The following is a 13,070-nucleotide window of genomic DNA, read 5'->3' on the forward strand; positions in this document are numbered from 1 at the left end:
TTGATCCTCCTTTGTGAATTGGGGTCACATTTGCACATTTCCAGTCTATGGGTACCTCCCCTGAGTCCAAGGAAGCTCTCATAATTATGGCTAAGGGTTTGCTTACTTTCTTTGCTGCCTCCTTTAATATAACTGGATAGATCCCACCCACCCCGGGTGCCTTTCTTGTGTTTATCTTCAACAGTTTCTCCTCCACTTTACTCCCAGTTATTTCAAGATTCTGTAGCTTACTGCTAGAGTTGAATACACCTCTGGCATTCCCCTTGCTGAATAACTCCTCATGTGTGAATGTCGATGCAAAATATTCATTTAGTTTGTTAGCTACCTGAGCAGGATCATCAACAGTTGACCCATCAATATCAAGTGGACCAATCTGATTCATCCCCTTCCTTCTAGAGTTTACATAAGTAAAGAACTCTTTGCTGTTTTTCTTTGCATCCCTTGCCAAGGATTTCTCGTAATCTGCCTTCGCCTGCCTAACCTCCTTTGTAACTTGGTTGCATATCAACTTGTATCTATCATAGGCTTCTGTGTCATGTTTTAATTTGTAAGTATCCCATGCATTTTTCTTCTCTGCCATATGCCTCATTAGTTCATCTGACATCCATTTTGGCCTAAACCTTGAACAATATTTCTTAGTTGGTATGTAAAGCCTAGTAGCTTCCAAGATAAGTTCTTTGAATGCTTCCCATTTTGAATTTGCTGTTGGTAACATCATCAGTTGGTCCCACTGTATAGAATTTAAATACTGTCTCAGTCCATCGTAGTCGCCTTTACGGAAGCAATAACCCTTCCCTTTACCCCTAATAGTAGTTACCTCTTTGAGTAAATCCCACTTCAGCACACTGTGATCACTGCCACCTAGTGGTTCATTTATCTGCAGATTCTTAATGCATGAAGAATCACTGCTGATAATCAAATCAAGAGTATTACTCCCTCTAGTTGCCTCCCGAACATGCTGATGTAGAAAACAATCATCCAATAAATCCACAAAAGCCCTACTAGTGTGTGAGTAACCAGCCCCCAAATTCCAGTCAATATCTGGGAAATTAAAATCTCCCATTATAAGACTCTCTGATTTACTGGCCCACTCTATTTCCCTGTAGAGTTCCTTATTATACTCATCAGAGTCATTAGGCCTGTAGCACACTCCCACTCTCAATTTTGATCTCCCAATGCCTATGTCACACCAAACTGACTCAACACTGCACTGTTCAGCGATGTCGACTGGCTTCACTTCCTTGGTTTTTATGTGTTTCTTAACTAATAGCATAACCCTCCCCCCTTCCTATCCTGTCTATCCTTTCTGTAGACGTTGTACTCCCCAAAGTTCTCCCCTTTTTGGTCTGGGAGTGCTGTGAAAAAATTACTGGGATACTAAGGGCGAGAGAGATACTAAGGCCGTAAATCGAGAAAGTTTGGGAACCTCTGGTATAAGGCATGGGTGAGGCTACATCTTGAGTACTGCAAACAGGCCTGGAGGCTTCATTTTAGGAAGGAGTAGAGCTGCTGGAATGGGTACAGAGAAGGGGAACAAGGGGTGCTCTTACCAAGAAAGGCTTCAGACTATACATGTGAGGGGGGCCATAGATTCAAAATTGAAGAAGAATGGTTGCAGAATAGATGCAGAAATTTGCCTTTCATCCATTGTTGTGGAAGTGGATAGTTTGAATAAATTCAAGGAAGATCTAGACAGACTATTGAAGTGGTTGGATAGGTGAAATGGTATTTATTTATTTTTTGGCTGATGCTGTATAAGCTTGCTTTCTTGCATCATTCACCACTATTAATACTAATGCTAAAAGAGCTTCTGCTGTATGTAGTTAATATATGAACATAAAAAAAATATATTATTTGCTCTTTATCTTTTCAGTCTTATTTTTTATTGTTTCTTTTTTTTTTTTTTTTTTTTTTGTGATACGCCCTTGCCTCTTTTCATTTTGTGTGCTGCAGCCAGTAATTTGTAACTTATCAAGTATTTTACTATCTACAAATGGGTTATTTCCAATAGCTGATTGGAAATAGTCCACAAGATTGATCCCATAGGGGCTGTGATTTTTGACAAGCAGAAGGAGAAAGTTGTTGAAATTTGTGCAAATAAAATGTACTAGTAATATTATTAAAAATAGGTCTTGTCTTCTCAAAATTATTATTAGTGTATAAAAATGATAATTTTATTAGTGTATGTTTTTAGGCTCAAATATTATACTTTTACAACTTTTTCATGTACCATTTTTATTTGATTAGCAGTAATAGCTATTTTTATTTAGCAGTTAATAGTGTTATCAAATTACAGTCAAAAATTCATGTTCCACCTGAAAGAACAACATGAATTTTGAAGGTTATTCTTTGGAATATCTTCATTAAGTATTTAGAATAATAAGCAATAAGCAGCATTATTCCTTTAAATAAAATGTTTATTAAATTAAAAAAATTTTTTTTTGTTTCAGTACAAATTTTTTTACAAAAATTTGTACTGAAACAAAAAATGAAATAGTGGTCCTCGAGATTAAAGGAACAAGTTAATTGTTACTTATAATAATATTATATTGTATTTTATTAAATGTGCAAGTATTAGCGTTGTTTTTCCCACATCCCCTCTGTTATTGTGTAAAGATCTTGTCAATGAAGGAAAAATTCAATTTATAAACAAAGTATTTTATTAATGAAGTATATTAATTTATTTATATTCTTAAATTTCAGATTGGAAAGTACAGTCATCCATTCCAGGTGACATGTATGTATTGTATATGGTTCAGTTGAGTTTTTATTTACATGCTATGTATGCCACTGCCTTTCAAGACATATGGCGCAAGGATTCAATTGTTATGATAATACACCATGTGTTAACTCTGGCACTTCTTTTCATTTCTTATGCTTTCAGGTAAATAAAAATTGTTATTAGGATAATCCCAATAAATAGCGTTTACATTTTAAATAAAGAAAATGTAAAAATAATTTATATTACCACTTGTCCATCGAAATAATATTTCTCAGTAATGGCTGTGTTCAAGAATTCATTAGCTTGAATCAATTTGAAAAGTAGTAATAATTACTTCTCTGCAACTCTCCAGATTTACAAATACTTTCTCTTTTTGTCACTTTGATCCCATTCTCTGTTTCATCATTATTAAGGAAAAGGTTTTTTCTCTCTTTTTGGATTTACTCTTAAATTTATAATTTTTAACAAATTCTACAAGTTGGTATTATTTTTGTTAAAATAGTACCAACTTGTAGAATGTGTACCAACTTGTTACAGACCAGCATGCACTGGCCTGGGGTGCTAAGGTTTAGGGAGTGCCAATACTGTCCCTTTCTCCCAAGAACAAAGCCTGCAAGAAAAATTGTGTTATATTGCATATAATTTACTTTTTTGTAAGTAAATAAAATGTAAAATTAATCATTCTAAAAAATGAAAATCTTCACATCAGCAGAAGGGGGGAGTGTCATCAGTCAATGTGGCCTAGGGATGCCATAACCCTTGAGCTGGCATAGAGTACTAACTTGTTATCATTATTTTATTTTAATATTTTTTGTGTGGTATGAAGCTAATTAACAATGTACTTCAGTAAGATGCCAAATAAATACGACATAAAATTTCAGAAGACATGCAAGATTCTCTATGTATTATAAAATCTGAGAAAGGTAAAAGTATACTTTGTATACTGTGTGTAGATGTAAATTTTTGATTTCAATTGGAAGGAAATTCAGTCTAATTGGACATTTATAAACAAATAAGCATAAAAAACAATAGGCACTGTGTAGCAAAAATAGCATTATGCACTGATGATATTGTTATATATACTAAATTTGTATTCTTTGTTATCAGAATATTTCCTCTGAGTTGTGGGAATCATAGTTGTGCTAATTGATAATTCTATCAATTAGCACAACTCAGAGGAAATATGCTTCCTGATAGCAAAAATCTGAACATAGTATGTACTCATCGATTTTATTAAGGTCATTACGCATAGATATATTGAAGAATATGATCTAAATATGTTATATCAATAGTTATTAAATAATATAATTCTGTTTTGAATGTAGATTACTGTAATAGACAACCTGAAACAATTCTGACTTTTAGTCATGGACATTTCTACTAACCAGAGTCATTATTAGTGAAATTGGTCAGAGATGGAAAGAGGGCATTGTGATTTTTAAAAATGCATAATTTTTTGATTGCTATAGTTGGTAGTAATCAAAGTGATTCCAAGCTACATCCTTGGTAACTTTTCCTAATAGAAAAAAAAGTCAAATCAAAAGCAGTTTGTTCTCAGTGCCAGTGTTGGAAGGTGACTCTACAGGGTATGATGTTAAGCATTTACTCTTCTTCATTCTGAAAGCATCGTGGAATTCCTTTAAATAACCATTTTGCACTTTGCGTTAATTTCCATGTTACGGTAGGCCTAAAAACAAATATAGCATGTAGTATTGAAGGAGGAGATTGAGCACCTGACAGGGCCATCCTTGTCATCTAATTAATTTGTGTGCTGAAAAGGGGCTGCATGACCTCCTGTGAAAGTGGATCAATTCCTTCTACTACCTAGAAAGAATTGTCAAAGGAAAGATTGAAACAATTTCTGCTGTTAATCTCTGCCACTGATCAATGAAAAGTGACTTGTAGTAACAGTACAGATGTTGATTGTATTCATCATATCTCCCTTATTCTGGGATCTCAATGGCTGGCAGATTCTGCCTACCCTGCTTTGAGCAACCCCAACAATTTACTCTCTTCATTCCTGCCTCCACCTGTCAGACTGCTTTGTACCCTACTAGATGCTCAAATAAGTCAAGAATATTGATGCTGAACTCATGAAATTTGCTGTCAACTGACACCATAGAAATTATAATCTGAGGCTCATGTATCTGATGCCCCTCCATCGTTCATTGTCGGTAGCTGTGCACAACGTGCATTGACCCTTGCCATGACTGCCTGATTCTAAGCAGGAACCAGCGATTCCCTGAGAGATGACATCACCATCATGTGACAATGTCCTACAAGCCATCCTAGCCATCTGGACACAGCTATCTCATCCTTGCCCCCCCCCTCCCAGTGAGGAGGAAAAGTCATTGATGGACCAGATTGTGTACTGTGAAATGCCTCTTTGTCCATTATCATAGCTAGTGTGACCTGACTGCAATTGAAACTGTCCTGTAAATAAATGATCATAACAGAGATTGAGACATGAAGTCTGAGTATCAACTACTGTTCTCTCTCTCTCTCTCTCTCTCTCTCTCTCTCTCTCTCTCTCTCTCTCTCTCTCTCTCTCTCTCTCTCTCTCTCTCTCTCTCTCTCTCTCTCTGTGTGTGTGTGTACTTCCACTTGTATTTATATTGTCACTATTTATTTTTCTCTTGCTACTATATATATATCTATACTTGTACAACTATTTTTATCTTAATTTTATATAGCAGCCTACCACTTCTTTGTGCCATATACTATTTTTCATATTTTTTCCATAAATACTGCTTATTAACCATATTACATTCTTGTTATTACTGCTTCAAGTTGGTATTTGTTTTTTCTCTGGGTAGTGTTTTTAGCATTAGTAAAGGCATTTGATGCAAGAAAGCAAGCTTATGCATCATCAGCCAAAAAAAAAAACCCACTTCCACTTCACCCCTCTGTTCGTTCAAAATACCTGTCCAGCTGAGCCTTAAACTTATTTAGGCTATCAACCTCCACTACAAGGGATGGAAGTCTGTTCCACCAACCAACCACCCGCTGGCTAAAGGCAAATTTCCGCACGTCTATCCTACATCTGTCTTTCCTCAATTTGAATTTATGCCCTCTCAGGTGATTTTTCTGAGCTAGAGGAAGAATCCCATCAGAATTGAGCATGCTTAAACCATTCAAAGCTTTATACACCTCTATCAGATCACCTCACTGGTGCCTAGTCTCCAGACACTGTAATTTGCAAAATTTAAGCCTTTCTTCGTAAGAGCACCCCTTTGTTCCATTCACTAATCTTGTTGCCCTTCTCTGTACTCGTTCCAGCAGCTCTACATTCTTCTTGAAATGAGGCCTCCAGACCTGTATACAGTACTCCAGGTGTGGCCTGACCATTGCCTTATAAAAGGGAATAATCACCTCCTTATCTCTGCTGGAAAGCAGGGATAAGGGATATTTTTTGTTGGATATTATATGCAAAGATATTGGTTACTTACATTATGACATTTATAGAACACATTTAAAAGCCTATCTTTGTTATTACTCTGTAAACCAGTGGTTCTCACATTCTAGGATGTAGACTGTTGGTATTCTTGAAATGATTCCGGTGTACACTATAAATAATCTTGTTTATATTGCCATATTTTGGAAAAAAATTGGCAAGCTAAGATAGTAGGTAATGAATACTGGGTAACTTAAGAAATTAATCATAAAAAGTAAAAACTTAAAAATCACTGTTGAAGCTACTGCTTTTATAATGCACGTTTCTTTCCATATAGATTTCATAACATTGGATCTTTAACATTGTTACTTCATGATATCTGTGATGTGCAGCTGGAATTCACTAAACTTAATGTGTACTTCAAATTTCGGGGAGGACAACTAGTTAAAATCCATGAGCATCTTGCAAATATTATGTTCTGCTTTTTTGCATTTACATGGTAAGTTTGGCTTTCCTTGGAAACTTTTTTTTATTCTTATTAATAACAGTGAAACTTTTTTTTTTTATTTAGTCATATTTATAGATTGGCCAAATTTTAACTACCTATATAAATGTTCTTGTTTATACTCCGACACGACCACCAGGTCAGTGGAGTTTACAGTAAGTTTTCAATACAAATGTTAATCATATTTAGCAGTTACTGGCTTGAACCCCCGGTCTGCTAAAAGAGTGCATGCTCCTGACCACTTGGCTACATCAGGCCTAATGTCACCTGTGGCAAGAGTGAAGACTGGGCACATGTTCTATATGAATGCAATTTATTTTATGACATCACCACAACACAGCTAATAGCACAGATTGACCTCCTTCCCAGGGAAGAAGAACACCTATTCATCATAGAAGAGTAAAATTATAAAGCCTTTACTAACCTTCACTCAGAAAGTATTTCAAATTTACCAGAACTATCCAAAGAAGGTCAATTCAGCCCCCCAACAATTAAACAATAATCAATAGTTAAAATTGCCTACGTCTTCCACCATGCCCAGACAATGACTTAAAAACTGTCAGGATAGCAGTATTCCACACAATGACAGAAACGTGACATGACAAAACTGGTTTGAACTGGATATCCCCCAGAACTACTCTGCCATGTATAGGACCGCACGCCAGATAAGTAACCATTTAGGGGGGGGAGATGTAGGCAGTCAGGGGAGCAGATTAGCTAAAAAATATTAGTAAGCTAGTAGCAAGGGGATGCAATGTAGAATGAAAGGAGAACCAATGAGAAGAATGAAAGACAGAATGAATGGGCTGGGCACTGAGTGAAAGAGTGAATTAGGAATTATTGTAAAATGGAATAAATGTTAGTTTTGGTGAAAGAGAGAGTGATTGAATGTTATGTAATTGCAAATGTAATTGGCCAAAAGAATACAAAGTTAATAATAACTTACACTATTTTATATATATTAACAAATGACAAGCTGTATGTGCTACCTGGGAGTCTAAAACTCTGATGAAACTGATATCCAAGTGACATTCAAGTCAAGTGGACCCAATTTCAGCAAAGTCCGGATGGTCTGTGACAGTCAAATCCTCTGTTTACACCTTCACGGTGGTGGGACTGTTAGTAATCCTGGGTATAACCTCCATGCACAAGTACATGGTGGATGACCACCAAGGTGAGGTGTGAACCAACGTAAGCAGGGGTCGAGGTTTGGCGCCCACACCACATATTGGAATGCCACCCTTCTGTGTTACCAGGCAATACTAGGTGGTAGATGACTCTAATCAACTGGTGCAATACCACCACTTTGCTTATTGGAGGCTTGAAGGGGTGGAACCCATGTTTAGTCTTCAGAGCTAAGTTCCAGTCAACCCTTCCCCATCTCTTCCATCATGCAGTATTGACTAATGACTTTTCAGGTTATGATGAACATTATGGCGAGATCCAATCTTCCTTACATTTCGAGTGTACAGCACTAAAACGGTGTTCGCAGGCCGACTGCTAGTTAGTACACCAGACCGAACCTATTGGTAACTCTTTAGGAGGCTTCCGGATCAGCTAGTGTATAATCTTGCTACCTCTACTCTGCCAGATAGTGACTGGAGTGAGTCCGAGTAGTGTGTATGCAGGGGGGCATTGTTCAGGCCACGTTATGTCAAGGATCTGGGTATATTCTTACTATGTGCACGCCATATCCAATAATTTCATTACTTCATACAGCATGTTCCCCTCACATTTTCTTACTATTGAATACGCCATGAATTGTCAAACTAATAGAGTAAGCTTATCTGTGAAAAGATCTAAACCTCCCAAGCACTTCTTAATTCATTTCAAAAAATATACATGGTCTCAATTCTAATCTCAACGATGTCCATTTCCACTTGCAGTCTGCCAAACCCCTTGTACTTTTTCTGACAGAATCTCAGTTATCGGTTGATTCAACTGCTGCTCATCTCAGTCGCCCAAACTATTCGCTGTATGATTCCTTTTGCCTCAAAGGTGGTACTTGTGTATATGTCCATTCCGATATCCCTGTCAGAGACTTGGTAATTTGGAATCTCCTCTTTTCGATCTTCTCTGGCTTAAAATCTCTCTACCTCATTCTGTCAAATTCATCTGTCATCTCTACCGTTCTCCCAACTCTGCTAATCAGTTGGAGCTCTTTGACTTCCTCTCTTTGCAACTTGACTTTCTCCAGTCCAACTTTCCTAACAGTGAGGTAATTTTCCTTGGTGATTTTAATGTTCACAACTCCAGCTTCCGTTTTCTAGTTACACCGACCTAGCCAGTCGACATGCTGAGGCTTTTGCAATTACTAATGACCTTGCACAGATTGTTCATTTACCTACAAGAAAACCAGACAATCCTAACCATACAGCCAACACGTTTGATCTTTTTCTCACAAACAACCCTTCTAAATACATGGTCAAAATGAGTGGTCCTTTAGGCACCTCAGATCACAACTTGGTGATTGTCTCTTCTCTAATGGAGCCTTTATCTCGTGGCTATCCGAACTTCGTGTTGTTTGGCATTACAAGAATGCAAAATGGGATGACCTGCGAGATTTCTTTTCCTTGGTCTGATTACTGTTTCAAAACTTCTGATGTTAACGTTTGCTCAGATCGTGTCAGTGAAATTATTCTTGTAGGAATGGAATCCTTTATCCCACACTCCACTTTAAAATCTCGTCCTTTATCTGAACCTTGGTTTTCCATTAAATGTGCTAAGGCTGTTCAAGAGAAGAACGTTCTATATCATAATTGGCTTGTTTCCAATTCTTCAATTTCATTTTCTGCCTACACTAAAACTCGCAACAATTGTAAAGCAGTTATTAATCAGTCCAAACTAGATTTTGAACAGGCTAAGAGTAGAAAACTTTCTTCTTGCCCTAATGGTAGCCGAGCATTCTGGTCTCTTGCCAAAGCTATTGGTCGCAACTTTTGCCCATCTCTGCTCCCACCTCTGTCAAAAGCAGATGGTTCTGTTGTCACTTCAGCCAATGATAAAGCTGACATGCTAGCATCCCATTTTTCTTCCAACTCATGCATTAATGATCTTGGTAAAACACCTCCCACCATTCCCAACATGCTCCATTCAATGCCTCCTGTGGTCTTCTGTCAAAATGATGTCAGAAGGATTTTTACAAATCTTGATGCTAAGAAAGCTCCAGGTCCTGCTTGTATTTCTCCACTTGTTCTCAAAACCTGTGTTCCTGAACTTACTCCTGTTCTTTGCCGCATTTTTTCACTTTCTTATTCCAAAGGTGTTTGTTTTTCCTTCTGCTTGGAAATTTGCTCATATCCAGCCAGTTCCTAAAATGGGTGACAAATCCCTCCCATCCAGTTATTGTCCCATTGCAATTAATTCTACTCTTTCTAAAGTAATGGAGAAATCAATTAACCGCCAACTCTTAAACTACCTAGAAACCTTCCATCTAATGAATGATCGCCAGTATGGATTCCATTAATGATGATCCACTGGTGATATTCTGTCTTATATTATCCATTTATATACAAATTCAGTGGAAAAGTTCGGTGAAACACAAGTAGTTGCTCTTGACATCTCAGAGTCTTTCGATTGTGTTTGGCATAAAGGTCTTCTAAACAAGCTTCCATCTTATGGTTTGCAAACTGTTTTTTGTAATTGGTTATCCAGTTTTCTCTCTGATTGCTCACTGAACGTGATGGTAGATGGCTCTCTGTCTTGTCTAACTTCTCCACTAATGCTGGTGTCCCCCAAGGTTCAGTTCTTTCTCCCACTCTTTTCCTCTTGTATATTATATTAATGACCTTCTTCTGTTGACTGGAAATCCTATCCATAGTTTTGCCGATGATAGCAAATTGCATCCCACTTCCCATTTTGCCCTGCTGAATCAGCTTCAACTTCTCGAAAATCTGCTACCAATTTCTTAAATGCCGATCTCCAGATAATTATCCGGTGGAGTAAAGAAAAACTTAGTTGATTTCAAACCTTCTAAAACTCAGTCTTGTCTTATATCTCGCAAAAAGGATTATTCTACTCCTATGCTTATCTTTAGTGACACTCCGATTTCTAGGCAAAATGATATATCTCTTTTGGGGATTGTCCTGACTTCTAATCTCTCTTGGCACAAGCACATTACTAATATTGCTTTCTCTGCATCTAAAAAACTTTGCTTTCTCTTTCATTCTCGCCATTACTTTTCTTCCAAACAGCTGTTCACTCTGTACCAATCACAAATCTGCCCTACCATGGAATACTGTTCCCACATCTGGGGCAGTACCTCCAAAACCTCTCTCAATCATCTAGATTCCATTCAGAAGAGGACAGTTAGGTTAATTAATGACTCTTCTCTAACAGAGTCTCTCCGCTCACTGTCTCATAGATGTACTGTTTCTGCTGCATGTCTTTTCTACAGATACTTCCATTGGCACTGTTCTTCTGAATTGGTTTCTATAATTCCCGCTCTCTCTTTCAAAACAGTCCAGACACGTGCCGCCACCAGCCAACATCCATTTACTGTCCAACTTCAAACTCACAGAACTAACTTTTCATCTTCCTTGTTTATTCATTCAACTGCCTTTTTCTGGGACAACCTTCCTTCATATGTATTTCCTGAAAATTACAGTCTACAGAAATTCAAGTGTAATGTCCAAAAATATCTTCTTTCGTCTTCTGAACCTCCTACCCAAGCACGGTACTAAGTACTATAGGTTCTAATACCTCTCGTGTTTGGGGTTTCCATAAAAAAAAAAAAAAAAAAAAAATATTACTAACAACAGAAACACTGTCACTGCATTCTCCTCCTGGCCTACAAAAACTTGCAGCTAGGCCTGCACCACAACTGAAGAATAACAGTAAGTTCAGGTGCCCAAAGAGTGCAGTGCAGAAAGAGAGTGTCAAACAAATGAAATGAAATGAAAGCCTGAAGTCACAGTTAAGTACACAGTAACCCTAGTTTTTAATCTTTTATATTCCTACTTATTTAGCTTAATTATTATGTAATAGTATTTAAATTTACATTACACACCATTGCATTCTCCCCATGTGTGTGAGAGAGAGAGAGAGAGAGAGAGAGAGAGAGAGAGAGAGAGAGAGAGAGAGAGAGAGAGAGAGAGAGAGAGATGAGTGTGTGAAAAAAAAAAAAAAAAATATATATATATATATATATATATATATATATATATATATATATATTTATATTCAGGGCGTCTCAAAAATATTGGTACAAACGTTTAGGGGAGGTAGGTAACATCTAAAGGAATGTGAATCGCATAGGAACCCATGACTAGATACATCACCGTAAGTCAGTAGATGAACCTGTTCATCAGTTTCAAACAAATGAAATGAAATGAAAGCCTGAAGTCACAGTTAAGTACACAGTAACCCTAGTTTTTAATCTTTTATATTCCTACTTTCTCCTCTCTTTGATCTTCTCTGGCTTAAAATATCTCTACCTCATTGTGTACAATTCATCTGTTGTCTCTACCGTTCTCCCAACTCCACTAATCACTTGGAGCTCTTTGACTTCCTCTCTTTGCAACTTGACTTTCTCCAGTCCAACTTTCCTAACAGTGAGGTAATTTTCCTTGGTGATTTTAACGTTCACAACTCCAGCTGGCTTCCGTTTTCTAGTCACACTGACCCAGCAGGTCGAGATGCTGAGGCTTTTACAATTACTAATGACCTAGCACAGATTGTTCATTTACCTACAAGAATACCGGACAATCCTAATCATACAGCCAATACGCTTGATCTTTTTCTCACAAACAACCCTTCTAAGTACAAGGTTGAAGTGAGAGGTCCTTTAGGCACTTCAGATCACAACTTGGTGATTGTCTCTTCTCCAATGGAGCCTTTATCTCATGGCTATTCCCAACCTTGTATTGTTTGGCATTACAAGAATGCAAAATGGGATGACCTGCGTGACTTCTTTTCTTCCTTTCCTTGGTCTGATTACTGTTTCAAAACTCCTGATGTCAACGTTTGCTCAGATCGTGTCAGTGAAATTATTCTTGCAGGAATGGAATCCTTTATCCCACACTCCACTTTAAAATCTCGTCCTTTATCTAAACCTTGGTTTTCCAATAAATGTGCTAAGGCTGTCCAAGAGAAGAACGTTGCATATCGTAATTGGCTTGTTTCTAATTCTTCAGTTTCATTTTCTGCCTACACCAAAGCTCGCAACAATTGTAAAGCAGTTATTAATCAGTCCAAACTAGAGTTTGAACAGGCTAAGAGTAGAAAACTTGCTTCTTGCCCTAATGGTAGCCGAGCATTCTGGTCTCTTGCCAAAGCTATTGGCCGCAACTTTTGCCCATCTCTGCTCCCACCTCTGTCCAAACCAGATGGTTCTGTTGTCACTTCAGCCAAGGATAAAGCTGACCTGCTAGCATCCCATTTTTCTTCGAGCCCATGTATTAATGATCTGGGTAAAACACCTCCCACCATTCCTAACATGCTCCATTCAA

The 13,070-nt window shown here is 37.5% G+C and overlaps 1 protein-coding gene across 1 annotated transcript in view; it reads left to right on the plus strand.

The window, feature by feature from the left end:
• The window catches only part of LOC150080183 (ceramide synthase 1-like), a 98,101-nt gene that overhangs the window by 35,094 nt on the left and 49,937 nt on the right, over positions 1-13,070 (plus strand). The window contains exons 3-4 of the mRNA XM_090380639.1: positions 2,704-2,884; positions 6,454-6,615. Coding sequence (XP_090236765.1) covers positions 2,704-2,884; positions 6,454-6,615 — 343 coding nt within the window. The remainder of the gene's footprint in view (positions 1-2,703; positions 2,885-6,453; positions 6,616-13,070) is intronic.

This window comes from Mastigoproctus giganteus, chromosome 9, assembly GCF_048544385.1.
Source record: "Mastigoproctus giganteus isolate SK-2022 chromosome 9, ASM4854438v1, whole genome shotgun sequence".
Taxonomy (NCBI): Eukaryota; Metazoa; Arthropoda; class Arachnida; order Uropygi; family Thelyphonidae; genus Mastigoproctus; species Mastigoproctus giganteus.